Source organism: Camelus dromedarius, chromosome 30 (assembly GCF_036321535.1).
Source record: "Camelus dromedarius isolate mCamDro1 chromosome 30, mCamDro1.pat, whole genome shotgun sequence".
NCBI lineage: Eukaryota > Metazoa > Chordata > Mammalia > Artiodactyla > Camelidae > Camelus > Camelus dromedarius.
In genome coordinates, this window is record NC_087465.1 from 22688345 (window position 1) to 22716170 (window position 27826).

The window sequence follows — 27826 nt, forward strand, 5'->3', positions numbered from 1 at the left end:
TTTATTTTCCAGGTCAAAAAAGTGATGCGTTTAAAATGACACAACCAATTGCTAATAGATTTGTATTACAGCCCAGGGCTTTTTAATGCAGCGCTAAACTTACTATTCCAAACTGACTTTCAAAACAGAGCATGTTTACACTCTGTCTGGCTTTCAGAATTGCTGATAATTCCTGCTTCCTTCCCCCTTATCAACTGATCACTCCACATTTATTGTTGGAAGTATTTATTAATTAATCCACTATATTAGGTTCGTGCCTTGCTCATTGTATCCTCAGTAATTAGATACCCTTTATAACTTTTATTTTTTTTTAAAGATCAGCTGCATTTTCATCTCCTCAGAGTCCACAGAACTCTACTTGTACATTTATATTTTGCATCTTCTATTACAAAAGCAGTCAGTAAACTAGGGCCACCAGCTGCTGCCTTTTTTTGCAAATGAAGTTTTACCCAAACACAGCCATACCAATTCATTGCCATATTGTCTAACGTGCTTTCTAACTTTACAACGACAGAGTTTTGTAATTATGATAGAGACCATATGATCCGCAAAGCCGAAAGCATTTACTATGCGCCCTTCTACAGAAAAAATTAGGACACAAATTCCATAATGGCTGACTTTTCTTCATACAAAATAAGCCTGCACTTGGATTACTCAATAATGATGTTTATTTGGTCGATTACTGTTCCAACACTGATACATTCTTTCAAAACACTACAAAGATTTAAAAAAATTATCATAAAGAATTGATACTGGCAGCCCTAGCAAACAGACTGGCTATGATCCTAGTTAAAATTCTTCAACCATGAGAGTCTGAATAAAATAGAGATGCCACTTCTAAAAAGAAAAAAAAAATTCTTTATTGGATTAGTGGCTTAGTGGGATAGTCAATAGCTTTGAAATCAGATAGAACTAGGGGGTTATTGCTCTACTGAGATCTTGGACAAGTCACTAAATCCAAGGCTTTCTTTTCTAATTTATATGTAGAATACTAACACCTCTCATTCAGAGCTCTGGAAATAATGCCCAAATGTATAATATACCCACACTGTACTTGACTCATGGCACCCAATAAATGGTACTCATTATTACAGAAGATGACATTTTATGGATCGAATTTGTCTAGTGTCTACTCAAATAAATAATGCCAGCAATAAATGATTAAGAACACTGATTGATGGCAGCACCCGTCACTTGGATTAAGTTTTAATTTTTATATTGTTTATAGGTAGGCAACACAAGAAATTTGAATAAATGCCCAGTTCTGGAGGTCACATGACTTTCTGTTACCAGAATTTATTTTTCCTGGTCCTGCAATATTATCAAGTAAGTAGAGAATTTTGAACACATGTGCAAATGTTGCAGACACTGAGGTGGGTAGCTTAGATCTCCCTTGAAGAAAGAACTGGCCATTCAGTTGAATGCCTTTGGATCTGATAGTTGGCCAAGGAGTCAACTGAGTGCCTTTGGTCAGGTCATGCGCTTTTGGGGCAGCTTCCAGGCAGTGACTGAGCACAGCACATACTAGATTCTGGCCACTTCTGCACTATTCGGGACTCCTCTGACAGGCAACCTTTGCTCAGGAGTTCCTCACTGGGTTTGCCAAGACTCTGCACCAGTCCTGCCTCCTCCCCTTTTATCTTTCAAAGATTTACCTTCCTACCCATAACTTTATCTTACTGTTTGCTTCCCAGAGTACTCAAATACAATAAATAAAAGGATGTGATACAAGTTGTTGATAATGAGGAAAAATCAGATGCACAATATTACTGATAGGAAAATATTGCAGTAGAAATTAAAAACAGCCATCATAAAAACATACCATAGGCTTTTTGAATAATCATAAATAAGTAGAGCTAAAATACAAGGGAGATTTTCAAATATTAAATGTTTGACCATTTGGTTTAGACGGTCATTTCATGTCAATATAAAATACAGACAGTAATATTAAAATTCTCTGAATGTATTTAATTCAAGCAAGTAACCTGTGTACATGTTATATAACTATTAATGTGTGTACTGAGGCCACTGAATGTAAATTTCTTAATCTAGTGTAACATTTTAGGCATCAATTTTCCATTACCTTCTACAGAGATGTAAGTAATCATTCCATTATCTATTTAAAATAAAAGATCTCGTTTAGGTTATCCATTTTACTATGTAAGAAACAATGTATTTCTACTTCAAATGAACTTCATTAGCACTTCCTTAACCTTTCAAGAGTGGTGATTTGTAAACATCATAAAGAAATTGCTGATTTATGAGCATTTGAAATGAAGAAATAATGCAAGTCACATAAACCATTTCTCAAGCAAACAGTTCTTTTCTTTGCCATCTTCCAGTGCCACGTATTTAAGACAGTTCTCTTTTGATACACGTCTTTTATATGCCTTTCTTACTCCCACACCTTACTAGCCTCCTCATTTCTGCCTCAGGTACTTTAGTTTCTTTTCTATATGACTTTTGCCTCTTGGAACAAAGCTGTCAAATAGAATGATAAGTACTGCTTGAAGTTATTAAACGATAGCAACAATATGAATTTGGAGACAACCTGTCAACTACTTGATCTTGACTGTTACTGATTTGGACAACACTGGGAGATGGCTTTTAAATTGTTGTCCCGTACTTGAAGGAGATTGCACCAGCTCAATTTCTAACATAGAATTTTTTATGTTATTGGCTCATAATCATTCAATCCGGACATGACTAGTAACTGAGAATATAAACATCTGGCTTGATCGGGCTTACAAAACATTGCTCTGTTAAACGGGATTTCTCTGAATGACGTGAGGACAGCTGACTAGCACAAAGGGTGTAGTACATTCAGTTGCTGGAGAAAAGCATATTACTTCCCTGGGGTGTGATATGTTTCCTATTTCTGGGGCTTTCCCAGTAAAATAAACCAACTTTTGGGCATCAATAAAAGAGTGACTCAGTTCACTGCCAAATGTTGAGTAGAAGGATAAGGGAGTCTGTTTAGACACCACAGGTCTAACCAGCAGCAGGTGTACCAGGTGACAGTCACGTATACCAAACCATGATGCCAGCTAGCATTGAGTGACAAAGGCCTGAGGTCTGTGCATCCAGCTTTATGCTCAGACATAAGCACCTACACTGAGTAACGTCTTGACCAGGGAAAGGATATACTAAGAACTGGCTTCGTAAGGGAAAACAAAACCAAACAAACAGAAATCCTACATATGTGAGGTTGAAAAAAATTCCTTAAAATATTTATCTACTTACTTATACTTTGCTTCTTTATGCCAAAATATGTGATAAAAATAGTAAAGCATAAATAGAAAGTAAACAAAAATATGACCAGGGAACTTAGAATGGAGAGCAAAAATAGAACACAATAAGCAATATAAAATAATAAAGATCTAATTATTCAAAATGTGGACATCAAAATATTGTACATAGTCATTTTCAATATAAACATTTATTAGAAAATACAATATAATCATTGTAAGCAGTAACATTATATAATGTTTTAAGTATGATAGCTACAGTACATGGGTTCATTCTACATTAAGACTTAGTTAATTTCTCATGTTACTGTTCTCAATAGCAGTGGAATCTCAATCAAGAAGAGAGGATGCTGGGGAATGAGGCATTTTTGGTATTAGGGGACACCCTGCTTCATTATCCCTGGGTTTAAGTAAGGGATTGAAACCAGAATAGTATTAATTTGGATGCTCATAATTAACACACTGTGGAAAAATGAAGGAATAAAATTTTACTACCCATGGTCACCAATATACTTAAATTTGTAAAATATTTATTTAAACTATTCCAACATAAACTGATGTGCTTAGCAAAGCTTTTTTTTTTTTAAGCCTTATTATGGTATAATTAACACACAATAAATAGCACATATCTAAAATATATAATTTAAGTTTCCACACATGTATAGATCTGTCAACATATCTGTATAATCAAGATAATGAACATGTTTATCATCCTGAACTGTTTTTTCATGCCCCTCTGTATTCCCTCCTGCCCAATCTCACTGGTCCTCAGGCAAACACTGAGACACCTCTTGGCACTGTAGATTAATTTGCACATTTTAGAAATTTTATATGGATATAACAATACAGCAATACTCTTTTTTGTCTGAATTCTTTTACTCATCATAATTATTTTAAGCCTCATCCATTTGTAGGATGAATCAGTAGTTCATCCTTTTTTTTTACTGCTGAGTAGTATTCCATTATGTGGACATACCATAGCTCATTTATCCTATTCACCTATTGAGGATATATGAATTGTTTTTAGTTTTTCATTGTCACAAATATGTCTGCTTTGAGTACTTGTGTAGATGTCTTTGTATAAATGTTTTCATTTGTCTTGGGAAAATACCTGAGTGCAATGGTATTACACTGAATAAAACCTTCAGTAAAATGTTGATTAGAATTGATAAGTGTGGACACCCTTGTCTTGTTTCTGGTCTTATGGGGAAAGTCAGATATTGTGAATTTTACCTGGTTGGGTGAATAATTTTGTATTCCTATAAATATTCCTGAGCTTTGTTCCAGGACTGTTACATAGAAACAATCTGAGTACTTCGAGTGTTGTAAGATTGGTTAGGAAGGATGGAATGAGTACTCATTCTAGGATCATTATTCCCAACTGCTGAGGCAAAACTCTTCTCAGTAGCCTGTCCAGGGACCGTGGACAGCCCGTGGCTGCTGGGAACAAGTACTGCCAGCCCTATGTCAGTGTCAGGCATTGCCCCTTTTGTGTCTATTGCATGAGTCTTTCTCCAGACTTCGTTTCCTTACACACATCAGCTGACCAGCTCTGTCTCCCATATTGTTGGGGGTTCCTCTGCTAACCTCTGGGTGCTCACGCAGTGCAGCTCCTTCCTCTGCACTCCTTTGTCTCATGAACTGTGGCCACCTTCTTCTCCCATGGCTCTCAGCTCTGTCTTCTTGACTGAGAGAATCTTCCAAACTCCACCTGCATTCCCATACCACGGGCCACAGCCTGGAAATTCTTATAAGAGCAGAAACTGAGGCACTTTCTGGGCTTACTTCTCTTTGTTTCTTAACTCTCAGGATTCACTGCCTTTGTTTCTTGATGTCCAGTATCATGAAAATCATTGTTTCATATGCTTTGTCCAATTTTTGGTGCTTTTAGGTGGGAGGATAAATCTGACTCCTATTACTACATCTTGGCTAGAAACAGAAGCCACCCTTGGTGTATTTTTGATATACTTCACTTTTATATATAAAAAGCAATAAAATTCTATTAAGAATATAAAACTGATCACATCTACGGAGGACAATCTATATCCATTTTTATGATTATGTGCTGACAATTTCACGCATATGACATACACATGCATAATTTTGCTCAAAGTTTAAAAATTATGTAAATTATACAAAAATATGAAGTTTTTATTGTCTCCAGCAGTTTCTAATTCTTCTTAAGGTATTTATTAAAGCTCACCTGAATATGACATGTTACGTTGATTTTTACATTACTAAGATGGTATTTATACTTAATAGCTAAACATTCATTTGTACTTATATTTATATCCACATCTTCAAATTCTCATGCAAGAAGAAAGCAAGGCTAACACTAAAGTACTTTTGGGAAATACATGATTAAGTAAGTTTGTGTACCAACATGGACTTTAGTTTGGTAGAAGGAATAAAAGACAAAGCTAGTTTAGTACAAGTACCCTTGTATAGACTGGATTAGAAGAAGAGAAAAACATAAAGGAAAAACAAGGAGAGAGAAAACAAAAGGAAAGAGAGCCAAAAAAAGTACAACTTGAAGAGGAATAACACTTAAATCCATTGGTAACAGCTGTCCAATACGGCTGGTATGGGCTAGACCAAGTTGAATAGAGCTGTGAACACAGACACAGATGAGGACTTGAACGGAATTCTTCATTCATTCAACAATTACTAGTTTAGTGTTTACTGCAGTCCTGTCATTGTTTAATACAGAGGTCAGCAAACTAGGACAAACTGCCTGCTTTCGTAGGGCCCATGATCTAAGAAGAGGTTTTACATTTTCGAAGGTTGAAAAAAATTAAAGGAAATGTAATACAGACGGTATGGGCTTCAAAGGCAAACATATTTGCTATTTGGTCATTACAGAAAAAGTTTCTCAACTCTTGGTTTAAGAGATTGGGGATACAATGTTATGTTTTAAAAAAACAAGGGGGAGATGATCTTGCCCTCAGGAGCTGACATTCTAGTGAGAAGGATACAGATGAGCAACAAGTAAGTGAAACATACAGTTTGCCAGATGGTATGCAGAAAATTAAACAGAGTAAGGGAAACAGAGTGCTAGAAATGAGGTGTTGACTGTCTCCTCATCCACAGAGCAAGATGGGGATGATGGTCTTGGGATGAGAGATGATCTGATCATCTAGACTTTGAGGTGATAAAGGCCATAAGGAGATCAAGGCAAAGCTGAGACAGTCATCCTGATTGTGATTGTTGTGATAAAGGTAGGAACATGGTGGTGTCATCCAAAGCCCAGGGTTCTGGAATTCTTAATTCTCCTGCCAATAGTGAGATTAAAGATCAGAGAAGGGGGTAGTCTTGTTGGAAATAGCCAGCGCTTCTGGCTCCCTCTGAATAAGCAATGATGTTTGGAATAAGGGAGCTACCTGTTTATAACGTGTTCGGGGAGGTTTATCTGAAGGTAATGCGGGGAGTAAACTGGAGGAAGGAAGCACCACAGCTGGGCCCTTGGAGTGGCAAAGTTCTAAGATTAGACATTTCCTGATACTGACAGTAGGTCAGAAGAGACCGCTGACAAGTTAAATTCTAAAAGTTTAGTAACTATGTGACAAGAGACAAAGTTGTTCCTGTTGTTACCATCGTAAGAAATACCCTTTTGAGTCCAATCAGAATGCAACTATCTTACTTTTATTAAAACGTTTGTTTAGCACCTACTATGCACTGAACACTGTCTCTGGGAACTGGAAATACAGTGGTGTGTGAGAGAATATAAACAAGATCCAGATTGCATGAAATTTACATCAGAATGCAGTCAATTTCAAATGTTACAAGTGCTGCGTGCGAGGTGGAGGGTGTCAGTGGTGTGGACAGGGAGGACACCCTGGGGAGGTCCCTTTCATGCTGGCAGTTGGAAGATGAAAAGCAGCGAGCCCTTCCAGAGTGAGGGAGGGAGGGGAGGCACACTGAATAAAAGTGCGAAGGCCCCGAGGCAATAAAGAATCGTGGGAACACTGATTTGTGACTGCGCCAGTTTCTCCTCGGGCAGTTTCATCAGAGGGCACGATTGATGCTGTGATGAGACGGGGTCCCCTGGGACAGCCCTCTAGCTGTAGGCTACCTAGGGCTTATTCTTTCATTTGCTGTTGTCGTTGTTGTTGTTGTTGCTACTGCACATGGGACCAAAGAAGAGTATAGGGGAGGGTAATTTCCCTCCAAATATCATGCCGCTAGGATTTAGAACCTTTAGGCATCCTTCCTTTGTCCACGGTGGGACAGGACATGTCACTCATTATAAAGAGCAGGGGGGCAGTAATATTGATAATAATAATAATGACAGTGATCACACCAGCAGGAGCAATGGCTGATGTTTACTGAGGGCTTGTAGGTGCCAACCCCTTCACACTTGGTCATTAATTTACTCCTCAAACTGATCCTGAGGTGGGGACTAATAGTAACCTCATTCTCCAGATGGAGAGACTGAGGCAAAGAGAATTGAGCAACTGTCCAGTTCGAGCAGCTAGTAAGTGCTCAAAATTGGCAGTGTGACCGCAGGACTATTGTGTTCCTTTAACCTCTCTTTTCCCAAGTTACGATCTGTTAAGATAAATTCTAAGTATATACTTCCATTTCACATGGGTAGTTCGGACCTCACTTAAAGTATCCCAAGTGTCCTTAAGCCTTATGTTTGCATTACCTTCATCGCTACTGCAGACACCTGTAGCCTGATCCTGAGAATAACTGCTTTTTTTTGTTTGTTTGTTTGTTTCATCCTCTTTCTTCTCCCTCAGCTTCAGTCCTTGTCTAAGCTTATTCTCAGTCCTGGAGGTGCTTGGGTAATCCATTCAATCATGTTCATTCTACAGCCCAGTTCTCCTCAGATCAGCTCATTCTCCCCCTCACCATGATATCAATCCTCCAGCTCAACCAGTGTCTTTTCCCTGTGCCCCCAACACAGACTTCAGATTCATTGTTTTGAATGATAGTGAGTTCTGAAGACGGAGTACCAGTCACTTGACTTAAGTTCACTTTACCAGGTAGTCTCACCTTTGCATGCCAGGCATTAATCCTTGTGCAATTAAAATCTGTCACTCAGATGATAAGACTTAGTCAAAACATAAACTGACTGACTCAAGTTTAAGAAATTACATATGAAAATAAGATGTGAAATAGATTTCATTGCATAAAAACCACAAGCAATTCCACATACTCTTTAAAAAGCCCCCAAACCCTTAATTAATAGAAAAATGACTTTTAATTAATTAATTAATTAACTAATTAGTTTATTTATTTTCTGGTGCTTTTAGGCCAAATCTAAAAATACTAAGAGATCACAATGCTCCTAAATTTGACTTATAAATCAGAATACCATAAGAGGAAACATAAATTTGAGAATTAAAAAATTATCTTTGATTTTATTTCATTTATATTGGTAGTGAACATATGTAGTTCATTTTACAAAATGAATTAGCTACCTAACCTCACTCACCAGGTTTTACTTATTCATTTTTATGTGTTCAACAAGGTCTTGGGAAAAAAATGACCAAAATACAATGGAGCAAGACATGGGGAACATTCCTTACCTTTAAAGAAGACAAAATTCCCATCACTGTTTTCATAAACTGCATCAATACTAGGAGGCAAGCCCCGCCAGAAGTAAGTGATCTGCATGGGGTACCCATCCATCACCCTGTTGTTTCTCACTCGCCAAAACCACTGGTCCTGCAAAGCAAACAGAAGCATCTCTCAGCAAACGTGAGGCCTCCCACGAATCTCCCTGTGTGAAGGTTTAAGGCTTTCAAAGCTAAGCCAGCACCTTTACTGCTGTCCTACATCAAAACAGTCCAGTCTGTATTCTACATCTGTGAGTCTGTTTCTGTTTTATATATAAGTTCATTTGTCTTTTTTTTTTTAAAGATTCCATATATGAGTGATGTCATATGGTATTTTTCTTTCTCTTTCTGGCTTATTTCACTTAGAATGATAATCCCCAGGTCCACCCATGTTGCTGCAAATGGCATTATTTTGCCATTTTTTATGGCTGAGTAGTATTACAGAAACAGAATCACAGACATAGAATACAGATCTGTGGTTGCTGGGGGAGGGGGTGGGAAGGGGTAAACTGGGAGTTCAAGATTTGCAGATACTGACTGGTGTATATAAAATAGATAAACAAGTTTATGCTGTATAGTACAGGGAAATATACTCAATATCTTGTAGTAGCTCACAGTGAAAAAATATGAAAATGAATATATGTATATTCATGTATGACTGAAGAATTGTGCTGTACACCAGAAATTGACACAACATAGTAAATTGACTATAACTCCATAAAAAAAAAGTCAAAGAAACTTACCCACAATGATCATGAAGGCTCTTGTAGTAAACTACCCGAAGTCTAATCCATACATTGTGGTTAAAAAGGTAACGTAACAATGCTTAATCTTAGCACTTTACGTTATCTCCAGGGCTTTGTAGATGGAAGAACAGAGATCGCACAGATAATTCCATGCCAGATTTGTGAATTAAGTGAGCTTTCCATTTGCCAGGAGCAGCATACGGACACATAAGCACCTTTGTATTTATAGACATATGCAAGCTCTCCTTATGTAAAATGTTGGAATGAATTAGTGACGCCATGCCTCCTGGTATGCCCATGTTACACCCACGATCTTGTGTAATTATCACCAGAATCCTCTTTCACCTTCAAATGTGTCCTGGTTTAGACCATAAATTATACGGTCACTTTATGTGAACAAAGTCATCCTGAAGGAAAATCAACTCAGTGGATTCCAATCTGGGTCAATTGCTCTCCTTCCTATTCGCTCCCACAATAGCCTCTACTTCACTCGATTATAGCACAGGCTATTTTATATTTGATATGTTTTCTCTTATCTCTAGTGAATAATGTATATGATTTGCATCATAACAGGTGTTTATAAACATTGTTGAGTTAATAATTAGCCTAACACAATAGTTTTCACCATCAGTTCTCACTAAGGGGCAACGCATCTTCCCCCAAAGGTGTATCTGTTGATGTCAAATCATTTTCTATTAAAAATTTTACAATAATTTAGAGACTATCCAAAGTGCTTTAATATTAGAGAAACTAGGTATGTTTAAAAGTTAGTTTCCAATAAATGTACTATTTTACTTCATTTCAAATTTCAGTATTTACAAGCATTGCTTCACTTGTAAGTTATATATCTGTACTATTTAGATAAGTGTATATCACAAAAATACTTCCATTTCAACTCTTCTCTGCTCTCCTCCCTGAGCTGAGATATTAATAAGTCATTTATTATACAGCTTTCCCAGGGTTTTGACTAAGAACAGGTTAGCCCGAACTGATTCCCTAGGGTTTGTCAGTTATCCACATTTTAATTCACACACACATACATAATCTACTAAGGACTCTTGGACTGCAGGCAATATGATAAAAATGAGCCTTTTCCCCAACTAAACTAATTTAAAATATTAAAATTTTTTGAGTAACCTCTGAATAATTGTACTTTATTCTCCTTATAATCAACTGTCTTCTCTATCAACTTTGCTGTTTATAAATAAAGGGAATAGCTTAATTAATGACTTGGAGTTCACATTCTATTCTTATTCTGTCCCTTAAAAACTGTGTCACCTTGGTTGAGATACTACTCGCTGAGTTATTACCAATACCTGACATATAGTATGATTACTGATTACTGATTAATTCAAAGAACTTTCTGAGGACCTGGCATTTAGTAGCATTAAAATTGTTGGTTGTTACTGCTAAAATTATATTGAAAGTTGTTATCATATTTTTCTGGTTTATAATCCTGTTTACAGTTTGCCTTGTTCCTTATCTCATTCAAATTTTAGTCATATTTTGGTTCTCTTTCCCTCTAACATCTCATATTATTAACTTGATGTTGATAATCTTCATTGTAGCAGGTAGCCTGAATTAATAAATGTTTTGAGCCACATGCATGAGATACAATAAGCTGATTTTAAAATATAAAGTTATTTCATGAAAAGATTGAGCTAAGAAAATATGTATGAAAATCCAGGATTTGCTGGGAATAGTATGTGATCAGGTGATATTCTGTTGATTTCAAAGAAAAACAGCATTTTGGTCTATCTGTAACAAGGGTTTTTGCCTGGGTATTAAAATCAGGCCAATCACCACATAAAATATTCTTAAATTATCATAATATATATCCTAAACTAATAAATATAAATGGCGAAAAAAACTACTGGATTCCGACAAAGAAAGCTGACCGTGATTATTTATGGAACAATGAAACAGAACGTTCTCTAAGCCAAAGAACAGGAAGGAATTGAATGGAAAACCCTGGATTATATTCCATTTTTTCTCAGAGAAGCACTCCACATTGCTAGCATCTCACTGAGACAGGGCCAATGGGTTTTTGGGCCAAACAGGCTGCATTCTGGAGATAGGAACCCAACCTCAACATGCCACTAAGGAAGGAAGAAATGAAGTTCTTCCTCAAGATAAGCAGTCAATTGGCAAAATTTCTCAAGGCAATGGGGAAGCACAGGCGAATCCATGACTGTTTCTCGTGGACAGGAGCCCTGGCAGAGAGTCATATAAATTGTGGATGTTCAGATTTTGACTCCATTCAATTTATCCACAACTTCTCTGTTGAGCAGGATGCAATGGTACAAATAATTCAGCAAGTGTTGTTACAGAGGATGTAAATGCAGACTACAGTCATCATAGATTGCCAATTCAGAAAAAGTGCCTGTGACTCATTTGCAGAGAGAAGATATTTTAAATGATATTGAAGTCTTGGTACCAATTTTCCTTCCAAAAGAAACCTTCTCTGACCAAGCTATCTAAGATTGAAGCCCCTCACTCCATCCATACCTGCTTTCACTATCCCCCCAACCCCTGCTTTTTCTTCACTGATGCATTTATCACTGTCTTACATGTTTTCCTTATTTATTGTTCATTCTCTCTGCTGGAATATAATCCCAATGACGGCAAACAGGTCTGTCTCTTGTTTACTTATGGCTCCCTATTTCCAGAAAAATGCCTTGCACATAGTACAAGCTCAATAAACATTTCTTGAAAGAAAATAAAAGTTAAGAAGGAAAGGGCAAAGTAAAGGTAAGTGATTCTTTTTAGAAGCCAAAAGGTATGTGGGAGTCACAAGAACACAAAAGCCTACTTGAAAAGACAAATGATTAGTACACATTTCGTCTTCTAGAGGGATGTAATGTATAAAGGACTTTGAACCATGGATTGGAAAAAAAAAACATTTTCACCTTTCCAAACAATGTCGGTTTTGTTTTGGCCTTTGATGTAAAGGGGAAGAATGAGGAGGCACCTCTACAGAGCCCTAAATTTATTGTTTGTATCTTGTCTCTGGCTTCTGGCTACAGTCCTTATAGAAAGGGTGGGAGGGGAGAGGATACACTAAAAATAATCACAGCTAGCACACTGGCCAAGTCACCTTAGGAAAACACACCATGCTTAAAAATTAAAAATAGATTCCTACCCAAACACCAATATTTCACTTCAGATACAAATATTTTGGGGTTTAAAAAACAGATAATTTCTTTCCATGCAGTACGGGACCCAGACAGACCATTTTTTTCATGAAAACAACAAGTTCACAAAGCATCACACGGTACGCAGCATGGCGCAGTCACATACAAGAGAAATTCAGTTTGCTTTTCTTCTAGTGTCTTTAAAATTCTGGCTTATAATCTGCGTGTTGTTTGCTGAAAACTGTACAGAAAAACTATACTATCTCCTGCCATCTGTGAAGATGATGATGTTTTTGATCTATTTTCAGGCCTTCAAAAAAAAATTAGTAGAACTGACCTCCTTGTACTTCTCTTCTAACATATAAGATTTGTTTATCGAACCAACAACTTGATGTAAATCTGTGAACGTCTCACGTGTCTCAGCGTGAACACCTCCAGAAGGCATCCTCTGTGGTCCCAGCCCTCTCCGGCTTCCTCTAGTCCTCCCCACTTCTCAAATGGCATCACACATCTCTTGATTTCTTGCCATCACCACTGTCACCATCCTACTCCAGCTGCCGCTGAATTTCACTGAGATGGCTGTGATGCCAACTCAAAGCCATGGTTTGCCTCCTATTGCATCTGAAGAAATTCACACTCAGCCCAGCCTCCAGCCCCTGCCCAGCTCCCGGGCAGGCTCCCCTGTGCTCACGGTGCTCCAGTTACATGGGCTTCCTTCCAGTTTCTTGATAGAGACAAGCTCTCTCCTTCCTCAAGACTTCTCTGACGCAGTTTGCTCCATTTGGAATGTTCTTTCTCTTCCTCTTATTTTTCCCTGTTGACTATAATACTAATTTTTAAAACTGGCAAATTAATAATTATTCATACACAATAGAATAACAGAAATATTTGCATTTTATTTTGTTTATATACGAGGTGCTGCTCTACTAATTGTGGTTAAGCCCTACTAGACAGAGAGATCTGAGCAAGTAAAAGTTGCATATGTGTCAGCACTGTTTTCTTTCTGGGTCTTTATATCCTTTTTTTCCCGTTTCCTTTTTCATCTACTCTTGTTCAGGGACCATTTCGCAATGGTTACAAAGAAGAAAAGAGCAGTTAGTCAAAAATGATTCATCAATACACTGCCTTCAGGGAAGGTAGCCTCAAACTGGATGATTGTAACACACAGGACTGTGACATTTCGGTTTTTTCCCCCTCCTTTGGGATCTGAAGATCATGACTATTGGCAGAGTGACCTAAATTTCAATACCCATATTGAGTGTTGAAAAAATTTAGAAGATTTCACTCCTCGCATTGAACTGGATTCCAAAAACATGAACTCTTTAAGAATGTGCATTCATTCCAGAGAGAAGCAGAGGCAAACAGCTAATTTCAAAAGGCAGTGCCTCCATAAACTGGTAACAACCGTCTAGTTACTATAATGGGCTGGGAAACAGCTGTGCCATTAGCACACTTATTAAGAATTACCATCCCTTTATTTCTGACCTGAAGAAAGACGTCTCATCTACAATAAAAAAACAAAAAAAAACCTATGTTCCTGGTGAATAAAATAGGCTATTTTTTTACTCACGGTACAGAGATAGGGCAGTGTATTCAATTGAGTTTTTTAACCACCTGATCTAAATTTGTCTCAGTGTTTTTCTATCAACTCATCATGTTTCATTTTCTTCACAGCACCTATTGTTCTCTGAAATGGTCTTGTTTCTCTGCTCACCTGTCTCTCATCATAGCCTGCACCTCATCTAATTCAAACTCTGTACTCCTCAGTGCTGGAATAATGCCCGGCACTATGTGTTAAATAAGTGTACAAAGATAGAGAAAACTGGAGTGAGAGAGAGACACATGAGCAAATCTCTTCCTTGGCCTGGATGTAGGGGGCCTGGCTGGCTTGTGTCCCCACAGAAAGTCTTGCCTAGCTCCTTTTTACGGCCCTTACAGCATCCAATATCCACCAAAGTACTTAGACCACTATATGGAAATCCCCCACTTGCCAGCCTGTTTCTACATGATCCACATGAGCATCCTTATCATTTGCTTTCTCTCTCCCTTCCTTCCTTCCCTCCCTCCACACCTCCCTCCCTCCCTCCCTTCTTTCTACCCTTCCTTCCTTCTTTTTTTAAGACTCAGTTCAGGCTTCAACACCTCCTGAGACATTCACTTAAAAGATGCCTCTATCCCCCAAGGGTTCTTCCTGCTCTGTAGGTGACCCTTCTCTTTTTCCCGCTGCATCCTGTACTGTGGTACTGACTGATGTGCCACAACGCGGTCATGATGTAAAGAAGGGGAAAGAGATGCTTCACGACATGACACAAGAAGAACCAAGGGCTGAGCTAGAGCTGTGGAGTATTAATTCCTTGACTTCCTCTTCAGTTAGTCATGTTCTTTCCCCCAGACCTCACCATGCTACATGGAGGAAACTTGTTGAGCTGAAAGAATGTGGAAAGTAGAGCAATCAGCCCTAGGAATAATACACTAGTAAGTCAGAAAGAGAAAGAAAAATACTATATGATATCACTTATATGTGGAATCTTAAAAAAAAGGGGGGGGAGGGGAACACTAATGAACTTATGAACTCAACTCCAAAACAGAAACAGACTCACAGACATAGAAAACAATCTTATGATTACCAGGGAAAGGGGGTGGGAAGGGATAAATTTGGGGTTTGAGATTTGCAAATGTTAACCACTATTTATAAGAATAGATTAAAAAAACAAGTTTCTTCTGTATAGCACAGGGAACTATATTCAATATCTTGCATAACTTTTAATGAAAAAGAATATGAAAATGAATACATGTACGTATATATGTGACTGGGACATTGTGCTGCACACCAGAAGTTGACACATTGTAACTGACTATACTTCAAAAAAATATATATATATACTGAACAAATATAAAATCATCAACAGACTCCATGCAAAAGTTCTGAGCAGGTGCAAAAGCCTAACGGGGGAGGGAGGAAGGAAGGCAGGCAGGATGCCCAGGAGGCAAAGTGCTAAAGGGAAACTTTTTTTTTCTTTCAAAGGGACACAAAGTTACTTGTCAACAAATTAGGTGTAAAAGCCCTTTGCTGAATCAGAGGTTTGCTCCTACTAGATAAGGTTAGATTGAGTGGAGAATTCTCAAGAAACTGCAAAGCAAAAAACCCTGAAAGATTCCTAAGTGACTTTGTTTCAGAGTTCAGAGCAGTTGTTGCCATAACAGGAGAGACTAGTCCCCATTAGCATCACCTAATTGCTTTATGCTAATATGCTCTTGAAAACATCCCTGCTGCCTCCACTGCTTTGCTGTGGTTTATTTACTTAAACAGGGAGTTCAAAAGGTAACTGTCTTTCCTTAAACTCAAAGAAAGTCCTCAACAAACAGCTTGATATGCAAGAAAATAGTGATCGAGTTCTAAAGCAGTCCTAGGGAAGTCAGAATATCACACTCACTAGCAAATGGAAAGCATTTGGGCTACTGGTTCATTTCTGTCAATATTTGCTTACTGTTGAAGAAAAAAAAATAAAAAAGAGAAGCTTTTCCAAAATAAATACAAGTAAATAAGTTTCCTAATCACTCAACCAAATAATGGAGCTAGACAACTATTGATGTGGTTTAGTAAGTTTTGAAAATTATTCTAAGCAATAAGGAATCTAGTGACAGAAGATTAAATAAAAACTGATGTATGTAAGTGTTGGTTTGTGAAAGTATAGGAGCTTAACATAGTAATATTTTTGTGTAAAAGAGATGGTGTATCTTCACTTGGCTGGAAGATTCATGAATTAAGAGGAATTTCAGCAGCCTCTGAAGGTAAGGAAGGCCTGTGTTGAACAGGCTTTCATAGGTAAACCTTAAGGGCACTATAGAAAAGGAAATTAACACATCATACCAAAGGAAGGTACAAAATAATTTACACTCCATTGGGATGAGGGTAATGGTGGGCAAGAGAAGACATCTTTTTTGGAGAAAGGGGAAGTAAGATTTGGTGACTAGGAGGAGCTTCAGTGGTATGTGGCAGGGATGGGTGCTCTAGGAGGGCGAGGTGCTAACACAAGGAAAGTGACAATCCTCGAAGCAACTGCACACAAATGCCATACAAAATAGAAAGATAGCATTTTGATGAGACATCCAACGCCAGGTCAATAAAATAGGATATATAAGGAAACAAGTATAGAGATGAAGGACTAAAATCAGGAGGAAATTAAATAAAAATAAATGTAGAATTGGAAGGGTCTGGCGTTAAGCTGTACAGCGTTGTGACCCAGCTGTTGGGCAGATGTTAGAAAAGAAAGCACCGGGGATTTTGGGAGACGAGCACGTTAGCTCAGTGACTGGAGAGAAGAAAGCATTTGTCTCAGGTAAAGCAGTAAATTCTAAGTAATGAAACACACACATCCCAGAGTGAGGATGCCAAGTGAGCAAAACAGTATCGCAAATAATATAAAGAGTAACCGAAATTTGTCTCCTAGTAGTAAAAAAGAAAAGTGAGTTCATGTAAAGCACTTAAATAAGAGGGAAAATTACTCCTTGCTCAACCACACGTATTTCAAACATGTGATTTATGCTGTCTGTATTTACAACTTACATGTTTGTGGGTATAGTTGAAAACTCAGGAATAGTTGAGAATATGTTACCCTGCCTGCGTTTCTTTTTTTCTTTTAATTTTATTTTATTGAGTTATAGTCAGTTTACAATGTTGTGTCAAATTCCAGTGTAGAACACAATTTTTCAGTTTTACATAAACAAACTTATATTCATTGTCGCATACTTTTTCACTGTGAGCTACTACAAGATCTTGCATGTATTTCCCTGTGCTATACAGTATAATCTTGTTTATCTATTCTACATATGCCTGTCAGTATCTACAGATTTCGAACTCCCAGTCTGTCCTTTCCCACCCCCCTCCCCCCGGCAACCACAAGTTTGTATTCTATGTCTATGAGTCTGTTTCTGTTTTGTGTTTTCTTCATTTGTCTTTTTCTTTTCTTTCTTTCTTTTTTCTTTTTTTTTTAGATTCCACATATGAGAGATCTCACATGGTATTTTTCTTTCTCTCTCTGGCTTACTTCACTTAGAATGACATTCTCCAGGGACATTCATGTTGCTGCAAATGGCGTTATGTTGTCTTTTTTATGGCTGACTAGTATTCCATTGTATAAATACACCACATCTTCTTTATCCAGTCATCTGTCGATGGACATTTAGGCTGTTTCCATGTCTTGGCTCTTGTAAATAGTGCTGCTATGAACATTGGGGTGCAGGTGTCATCCTGAAGTAGGGTTCCTTCTGGATATAAGCCCAGGAGTGGGATTCCTGGGTCATATGGTAAGTCTATTCCTAGCCTTTTGAGGAATCTCCAGACTGTTTTCCGCAGTGGCTGCACCAAACTGCATTCCCACCAGCAGTGAAGGAGGACTCCCTTTTCTCCACAGTCTCTCCAGCATTTGTCATTTGTACCCTGCCTGCATTTCTTCATGAGGATTCAAATTCACATAGAAGTGAAGAAAGAAAACCAGTTCACTTAGTTGAACAATTTAATTTTTTCTCTGTCTTCTGCTACTATCTGAAGATAGAAATAAATCTTCATTTATTTATTTATTTTTTTTTTTTTGCAAGATTTCAGTTCTTTTCAATCTTCTTTGATTTCTATGGTGTGGTTAAAAAAAGAGTTTGCAAATGTAATTCATTTAATAGACATTATGAATACAGATGAATCTCACTTGATACCATAATCCATTCCTAAAAAGCTGGCTATTGATTATTGTGTGATGCAAATACTACTTTAACTGAATGAAAATGAATTAACATTTAAAGGGATAATGTTAAAGAAAATAATCATTTTACTTACTGGTGCCTGTAAGCTTTTGTGTGAGAGTTAACAACAATCCTCCTGAAACTATTCCAAAAAATTGCAGAGGAGAAAACACTTCCAAACTCATTCTATGAGGCCACCATCACTCTGGTACCAAAACCAGACAGATATCACAACCAAAGAAAATTACAGGCCAGTATCTCTGATGCAAAAATCCTCAACAAAATACTAGCACACCAGGTCTGACAAAACATTGAGAAGATCATATACCATGATCAAGTGGGATTTATCCCAGGGATGCAAAATATTTCAAGATCTGCAAATCAGTCAATGTGATATCACATTAAAAATCTGAAGAACAAAATCACGATCACCTCAATAGATACAGGAGAAGCTTTTGATAAAATTCAACATGCATTTATGACAAAAACTCTCCAGAAAGCCGGCATAGAGGGGTCATACTTCAAAATAATGAAGGCCATATGGGACAAAACCACAGCTAACATCATACTCAATGGTGAAAAGCTGAAGAAAGCATGTCCTCTAAGATCAGGAACAAAACAAAGATGGTCACTCTTGCCACTTTTATTCAACACAGTTTTGGAAGTCTTAGCCATAGCAATCAGAGAAGAAAAACAAATAAAAGGAGTGCAAATCAGAAAGGAAGAAGTACAACTGTCAATGTTTGCAGATGATATGATACTAAACATAGAAAACCTTAGAGATGCCACCACAAAAAAACAGAGCTCATCAATGAATTTGGTAAAGTTGCAGGATACAAAATTAATGTACAGAAATCTGCTGCATTTCTATACATTAACAATGAAGTAGCAGAAAGAGAAATTAAGGAAATTTCCTTAGTTTCCTGGACAGTTACATGTAAAAGAATGAAATTAGAGCATTCCCCAACACCATATACAAGAATACAGTCAAAATGGATTCATGATCCAAATGTAGAACTGGATACTATAAAACCCCTAAGGAAAACTTTAGCAGAACACTCTTTGACATAAATAGCAGCAAATTTCCCTGGATCCATCTCCTAAAACAAAGGAAACAAAAGCAAAAAAATGAACAAATGGGATCTAATTGAACTTAATAGCCTTTGCACAGCAAAGTAAACCATGAACAAAAGGAAAGGACAATCTAATGAACAGGAGAAAATATTTTCGAATGATATGACCAATATGGGATTAATATCCAACATATACAAACAGCTCATACAGCACAACATCAAAAATAAATAAATAAATAAATAAAACCTGATTAAAGAATGAGCAGAAGACCTGAACAGACTTTGTTTTTTTTCCCAAAGGAGAAATATAGATGGCCAAGAGCCACATGAAACGATGCTCAAAATCACTAATCACCAGGGAAACATAAATCAAACCCACAATGAGATATCACCTCACGCTGGTCAGAATGGCCATAATCAAAAACAACAAAATTAAAAATGTTGGTGAGGATGCGGATAAAAGGGAACCCTTGTACACTGTTGGTGGGAATGTAAACTGGTGCAGCCACTATGTTAAACAGCATGGAGGTTTCTCAAAAAACTAAAAATAGAACTACAATATGACTCAGCATTTCCACTCCTGGCCATATATCTGAAAAAAAAAAAAAAACAAAACAGTAACACTAATTTGAAAAGATATATGCACCCCAATGTTCATAGCAGCATTATTTATAATTACCAAGATATGAAAGCAACCTAAAGGTCCACCAGCAGACAAATGGATAAAGAAAATATCACAGTGGAATACTACTCAGCCATAAAAAGAATGCAATTTTGCCATTTGCAGCAACATAGATGCTTGGATGGCATTATGCAAAGTGAAATAAGTTGGACAGGGAAAGGCAAATATGGTATCATATCAGTTATATGTGGAATAAAAATAACACAACAAACTAGTGAATATAACAAAAAAGAAGCAGACTCACAGATATAGAGAACACAGATACAGAGATATGGTGATTACCAATAGGGGAGGAGGGGTAGTGTAGGGGTGAGGGAATGGGATACAAAAGCTATTGGGTGTAAGATGAGCACAAGGATGTAATACACAACATGGAGACTATGGTCAATATTTTGTAATTACTGTAAATGTAAAGTAACCTTTAAAATTGTGTTAAAAAAAGATGACCTTGGATACTATTGAAATAATTTTTGTGGTTTGACTATGTCTCATGTGATCCAGTTTATATAAAACATTGCTGCCAAATATTTTTTTCAAGTGTATATATTTTATTTCATCTTCCAAGTTAGACTTATGAAAGATATCAATATTTTCTGGAAAATCTTATTAATTGGAAAGGTTTTTCTTCCTCTTTCCTGTTAACCTTTCAAACTTCACTTTTTAGAAAAATCTACAGTAACTTCATTTGGGGGCTCAGTGAACATAATATACGTTCATAGCTGATTTCAACAGGGCATTTTTTTAAGGTTAACAGCAAGCAGTTATCATAATTAAACAAAATAGCCATTTGTATGATAAAAAAAATCAGATTTTTTTCTACTATTAATGACCAATAAAAATATAGATAAACTTTACTTTGCAATATTTCTATGCTATGATTCACTCTTGTTAAACTATTTATTTTCTTTTCTTTTTTAGGAGGAGAGAGACACCACCAATAGTACCTATGTTTTCCCCAGAAGATCATTATAGATGTTTTCTTCCTTACTCAGATTCTGTCACTACTGTTTCTCACTGGTTAGAAATAGTGAAATTTATGAGTGTGAACACAAAACACATCAAGGGAATAGAGGCTAATTCTCTTTGATGTAATAGCTTTGTGCATAGCGTTCAGGTTCAGGTCTTCCTTGTGTTGGGTGTGGCACCATTACCTTCAAAACCACTGAGAGGAGAGAACTATATTTCAGCCTGTGCCCACAGAAAAACAACCGAGAAGGTGGAGGAGCAGCAACATGACTAATTTGTTATACATACACTGTGTTTAAGATACTCTTTTAACCTGTGTATTCCAAATGAAGATATAAAAATTCCATTTTGCTTCTCATTCATGCTCCAAAGATGTGGGTTCAGAATTTAAAAAAAAATGAATTTATATGGTCCGAGACACAGATAAATTATTTACAATTAATTCTCTAGATCTGCTCTGTCCAAATGATAGCCATCAGCCCTATGAGACTATTGATATTAAGTTAATTAAACATAACTTTAGAAACCAGCTCCTCAGTTGCACTGGCCACATTTCAAGTGGCTGCCATGCTGGACCGCTCATGTACATAGAGCATTTGCATCAACATCAACTGCATTGCAAGTACTGCTTTAGTCCTTGATGGCTGTTGTGATTTTTTCCCCACATCCTGATTTGTTTCAAGACTGCCATATTGCCAATAAAATAAAGTCCTAAATGCAGTAGTGGCTCAAGACGATGGGAGGATGTTGACTGAGATAGTCCTGCAGCGCTAGTGTATCTCGAGCCAGACTTCAGCAGAAACACATAACTACTGATCAGAACGTGGAGTGTTTCCCCAATTACGCTGGTGATGTCAGTGGAAATGCTACTTGTGGTGGTACAGGCAGACGCACCATGGCTGTAACTTTCAGAATTTTGTTGTTGTTGTTGTTGTTGTTTAGAATCTTAGCAAAAACTTAACATTATTTAGCTGTAGCCCTAACTGGAAAGTTCTTCCCTTGTATCTTTGCCTTGTTGGTTCCTTTTGCCCTTTCAACCTCATCTAAAATGTCACTTCTTCAGAAAGACCCTTCTTGACCGTGCAAATCACAGTAGCCCTCTTCCCACCTGTCTCAACCCCTCAACTTCTATCTATTACGATTTCATTTTAAGCATTGTGTGTATTCATGCCTTATACACTTAGGTGTATTCATTTGATTTTTGACTCTTTCTTCCTCTACTCAAAATAAAGCTCGTTGTAAGAGAAGAATTTGGGGGACGTTCACTGCAATATCCCCAGCTCCTAGACAGCTGTCAGGCAAAGGCAGGCTCCTTATAAATATTTATCATATGAATAAATCAATAAATGCATTGGGTAAGAAATGGTGATTAGTATTTCATGGTGGAATTATTCCTTTTTGAAATATAAAAGCATTTCTTCAAAGAAAAATATATTTACTTTTTTTCTCCCAATTTGATCTTTGCCATTAATATTTTCCAAACTTTATGTTGGAAATGTAGTAACTTCTAAGTTAATTGTACACATTATATACTTTTGTGAAAGTTAAATAAGAAGTTAGCCTATAATAGATCAATTGTATGTAGCAGTAACTCACTCAAAAGATGGCGAAGTACCTCTTGGGGAGGCTGAGGATGTATCTAAATCTATTGAAGAATGTCAAAGGTACGTTAAGTCTCAGGTCCTAAATATTCTAACGAAATTCTGTATAAGTGGAAGTTTTGAAAATGGACAATTTAGACTGCACATTGTCTAGAAAAGGGGGTACAAATAGGCAGATTTTGGTCTGGAGGACGTCAGTACTACACAAAGGAGTGTATGTCTTGAAAGCTTAACACATAACCACGCACAATTTCAACCACGTGCTAGCAATAACAGTGACAGTATCAAGCTATCAAAAAATGATGGCCCCAGGAACACCATTGAGATTGTCCAACTGCTTCCCAAGCAGCTTTCTGATTAGAATATGGCTTACAATGCAGATTTTTTTTTTTTTTGAGAATACGTAATTCACACTCTCATTGTGATAATGGGTAAGTTGTCTTTTAGCTCATGCATCAGCTAGTCTTTCGTGACTTTAGTTTGTTAATTGAGTCGCTTAGAGCTTGAGACACGGAGGCAGCCTGCCCCATAAACCCAAGGACTAGACACGGAAACAGTGCACCTTTCACCACTGATGACAGCTGGCCTCCTTCCGGGACATTTTCAACATCTCAGAGTCAAGCAATTCTGATTTACACAAACTTCAGTTTCCTCTGCATCCAGATTTTGGTTGCTCTTTGCATTTCTCACAAATGAAGTTTAAAACAAAGAGTTTAAAAAAGTTAAGATAATCATAAAAATAATTGATGATATTTTAAATAATGTCCAAATGGCATTTTGAATAGCAGAGGAGACATCATTTTCGGCTTTACCCGAATAAGCAGATTACAAATAATGAAGTGTTATAAATTCTTTCATGAGTGTCTCAGTTATAGCTGAACACAAAACACAAACTTAAATGGTGATTTTCCCTTTTATTCTCATGTATATACTAGCAATTTCAACGATGCTATAAATGTTTCATGTTGGAAATACAGAATTACGACCTTTAAGGAAACAGTCTCTACATGCTATGTCAGAGTTTGCTCAAAACCCACATTGAATTCTCACTTTAATATGAACTACCATAACATTTTTTTTTTCATATAAGGTGTGTCTGTCTTGGGCTTAGGTCAAGGTGGAGTGTATTACTGGAAATAACAGAAAGAACTCTTTATTTCACACATAACATACCCGTACATTGTGGGTTTGGGGGGCATCAGGGTAGTATATTTTTAATGTAGCATAATTATGTTTATTTCTTTGCCACCAGCATGCTTTAGCTGTAAAATAACTATTCTATGGTGGTTTCTTTTATTTGATGCAACAGAATCCTTGCAAGGAACAGATACACGCTAGATACCCACTGATTCGATTGACAAATATAATTACTACCACAATCGTTTATTATTTTAAAACTATTATTAATTTGTAGACTAATGTATTAAAAAAATCCAAAATGATTGATAGTAATTAGAAGGGTGAAAAAACACTATTAACTAATGATATTGTTAACTTCTCTCCTAATTAATATTATTTTTTAATGCCAAATAAGATGGGCTATGGCATTATTTTCAGAGTTGTTCATCGACAAAAATTGTAAAACATGAGGTTCACTGAAAGAAAAAAAAATACATTTTTCCCTCTTCCTATGTTCTAGCTGTTCTTTAGTTTATGTAGCACAGATCCAGGGTTTAAAAAAGTTACTTTACTTTTGTAATTTATAAAATATCTTACAAAATATTTATGACACTGCAATATACAGCTCCCAAGGAAACAACACAGGTAGACACTGACCAGCAATACATCCCCGACGAGGTTATGTCTTTGTTTCCCTTAACCAACACTTGAAAAACATTATTTCAAACTGAAATGTCAGCAGTAGGAAAGTTTGTCCATTTTCTTTCCAGGTCTCATGAAAAACTGTTGGTGCCTTGTACTGCAGCGGCAGTAAGAGGTTTTATTTGGTGTGTTATGCAAAGCCTCTCTGTGAGCCAACATGAAAAAGGCCCTTAAAGCTTCAGAAACTGCTTGTCAAAAGCTTCAGAAACTGCTTGTCAAAAGGATTTCAGTTTTCCTCCTTTGGCCTTCCTAACCACTTTCAAAAGGCTTATTTCATTCGTGGTATTTTCCATATTATGAATGCATATAACTTGCAACTGTAATTCAGGGTGGGCCGCATGGTTACAAAATTATAACACAGAGTTGATTAGGTACAAAAATAAAAGGCAGAGCTCTGCAGATTTCACAGTACATTAATATTTCACTACCAGCGATGGTTAGTGGTATGGTGGAAAAGAAGGCAACAGTTTGCTGAAAGGCATTGAAAGGAAAAAGCTCTATTAATTTTGCCTTGAAAATTGCCTTAAATTTTTTGTAAGTTTATTGTAATTATTATAATTATAGGTAGACTGAAATGTCCAGAGGATTTTTTTTGTTTTTAATTTCTTTCCGCCACTAGCAACATAGGACAAAATTGCATGCTAGGGAGTAATGACTAACTAAGAGCCTTGGGTTCTGGCTTTGACTGTTGCCTCTGGCTTTGGTTTCCGGTGTGTCAGGGCAAGTCATTTATGTCTACGGCCTTAGTTCCCCATCCATACCATGGGGAAAGATCACTTGGCACCTCTTTCAGTTTAAGCATCAAGTTGTAGTTAAAATGGGGGGAGATGACAAGTTTCCAATTCTGCTAAAATTTACAAGATAATTCATGGGAACAGCTAACCTATTTACAAACATTTGAAAGATGAACAAACAACAACAAAAATTCTCTTGATGAATTAGTATTGTTTGTAAGGGGATTTTCTGCTGTCTTAAAGTACACTTCAAAACTGAGTATATCTCTTAAACATGCATCTATTGTTGATTATCTTATGATTCTATGAAAAGTGTGTCCCTGACAGTATCGTCTTGAATAATATTGTCAAGTTAGTAGTTGAGCATTCAGTAGACGTCCTGAATCACTGATTATCAAGAATTCATTTAATAGTAATGAATTTTTTTCATTTCCAAAAGCTGAGTGCTGTGCTAGGCACTGGAAACAGAGCTGTAAATAAGAGAGAGGTATAAAAGAGCCAACTGCAGCTTGTTAAACTTCAAGTGCACAACTTTTTACTATTTCCAGCTCACAGGAATTTGAAACAATAAATAATGCTGCTCTTGAAATATTGCTGACGTTAAAAAAGAAAAAGCCAAAATTTGTTTATTTACATTGTTGGACAATATTTATTGTAACAGGTCTCTAATCTCTTATCCAAAATTTGAAAATTCAGTTTAAAAAAAGTTGTCTCTGAGTTTGATACAAACTCATTTAGCATTGAGTCTGATCTGAACTGACATGAGGACTTTTAGAGACATTTTACCATGGCTATTGGGATAATTTATAAGTTTCAATAAACAAATGTTAATGGGTTTGACTGTAGGTTGCTTCTTAGGAATGACAAAAGGATCTTAGGATCCTTTTGGGGTATTATGGAAGAAATGTACCATTCATGGAATTAGTAATAAAAATAACTTAAAAAAAAAAGCCATACTTGGCTGCATTGTATTAAAATGAACTAAACACTCTGGGATCCTTATTTCCAATTCAAACGCCATTGGCAATTTGGAACAAAATTGAGAATTTAATTTTCTGCTTTCTTCTTTCTTCAAAGGATCACTGCCCATTTTTGTGTTTTGGTGTTTTAAAAATAAGCAAAACTAGTATGAAAAAACAAGCAATTTAAATTCTTGGTCTTTTGTCTCAGGCCTTAGATATATAATTTACTGTCAGATCACTGTTATACCCAGAGACAGCCCTGGTCCAAAAGATGATTAGAAGCCTTCCCAGCAGGCAACATGGAGGCTGATAGGATCCCCCAAATTTGCAACCCTCATATGAAAGGCACATCATCTTCTAACAAGCACCATCCAAAATGGAGCTTTGTGGGAGGATGGCCAATGTGGCGGAACAGGAAGACCCAGAACTCACCTCTTCCCACAGGCACAGCCAAATTACAACTATTTACAGAGCAACCACTAATGAGAGCAACCTGAAGATTACCACAAGACTTTCCACACCTAAAGTGATAAAGAAGGAACCACAGCAAGGTGGGTAGGAGGCGGAGAGATGTGGTATAGTCAAGAACCAGATACCCAGGTAGGTGACACACAAAAAGATTAATCACAATTGCAGAGGTCTCCCCAAGGAGCGAGGAATCCAAGCCCCACACCAGGCTCCCCAGTTCAGGGGTTCGGCAGAAGGAAGATGATCCCCTAGAACGTCTGCCTTTGAAGGCCAGTGAGGCTTTGGAGACAGAGACCACTGGAAGCAGCCATTTTGGGGAGTTCCACCATAAGGATGCTAGTGCTAGCAAGTGCAGTTCTGGAGTCCTTCCATAAGGCTATTAGACCCAGGGGCTTACCTCACCACCAGCTGGTCAGCATCAGTTCTAAACCTTCCAGGGTGTGTAGCCAGCTGCACAAGGACCCAGGCCTACCTATCAGCCAGGTGGAACCAGCTTTAGGAAACCACACGTCCCACAGCCAGCTGCCCCAGAATCCGGCCTCCCCATCAGCAGGCCAACAGTCTTTACATGAAGCAAGGCCTGGCAGACAACTGAGACATGGGGCAATCTTTTATTTTACTTTATTTTTCATTTTTTTTTAAACTTTATTTCTGCAAAGCCAATCAAGAAATGCTGGAGGGAAAAAGTGTAAAACTTCTTTTTGCGTATTTGGGAACCCGTGAGCCCACAGTAGTCATCCCTGCACAACACAAGGGCTCATGCAGCCCACACAGAAGCCACTCGCAGAGCACGTAGCTGTGGTGAACTGAAAGGTGTGTGCTGCTGGTCCCCACAGGACGTCTCCTACATATGGCCAATTCTTCAAGATGAAGAAACATAACCAAATTACTTAACACATAGAAATAAACACAGAAATTCAGACAAAATGAGGCAACAGAGTAACATATTCCAAATGAAGGAACCAAATGAAATTCAGATAAGCAATCAACAAAATAAAGACTTCAAGGTAGTAATCATTAAGATGCTCAAGAAACTGGGGAGAAGAGTGGATGAACACAGAGAAATTTAGCTGAGTTAGAAAATACAAAGA

At 37.2% G+C, this 27826-nt stretch overlaps 1 protein-coding gene across 2 annotated transcripts in view; it reads right to left on the reverse strand.

Annotated features, from left to right (window-relative positions):
• MMP16 (matrix metallopeptidase 16) overlaps positions 1-27826 on the reverse strand; it is a 274903-nt gene that overhangs the window by 23706 nt on the left and 223371 nt on the right. For both annotated transcript variants that reach the window (XM_010980548.3, XM_064480923.1), the window contains exon 7: positions 8783-8921. In XM_010980548.3, the coding sequence (XP_010978850.1) occupies positions 8783-8921 (139 nt within the window). The remainder of the gene's footprint in view (positions 1-8782; positions 8922-27826) is intronic.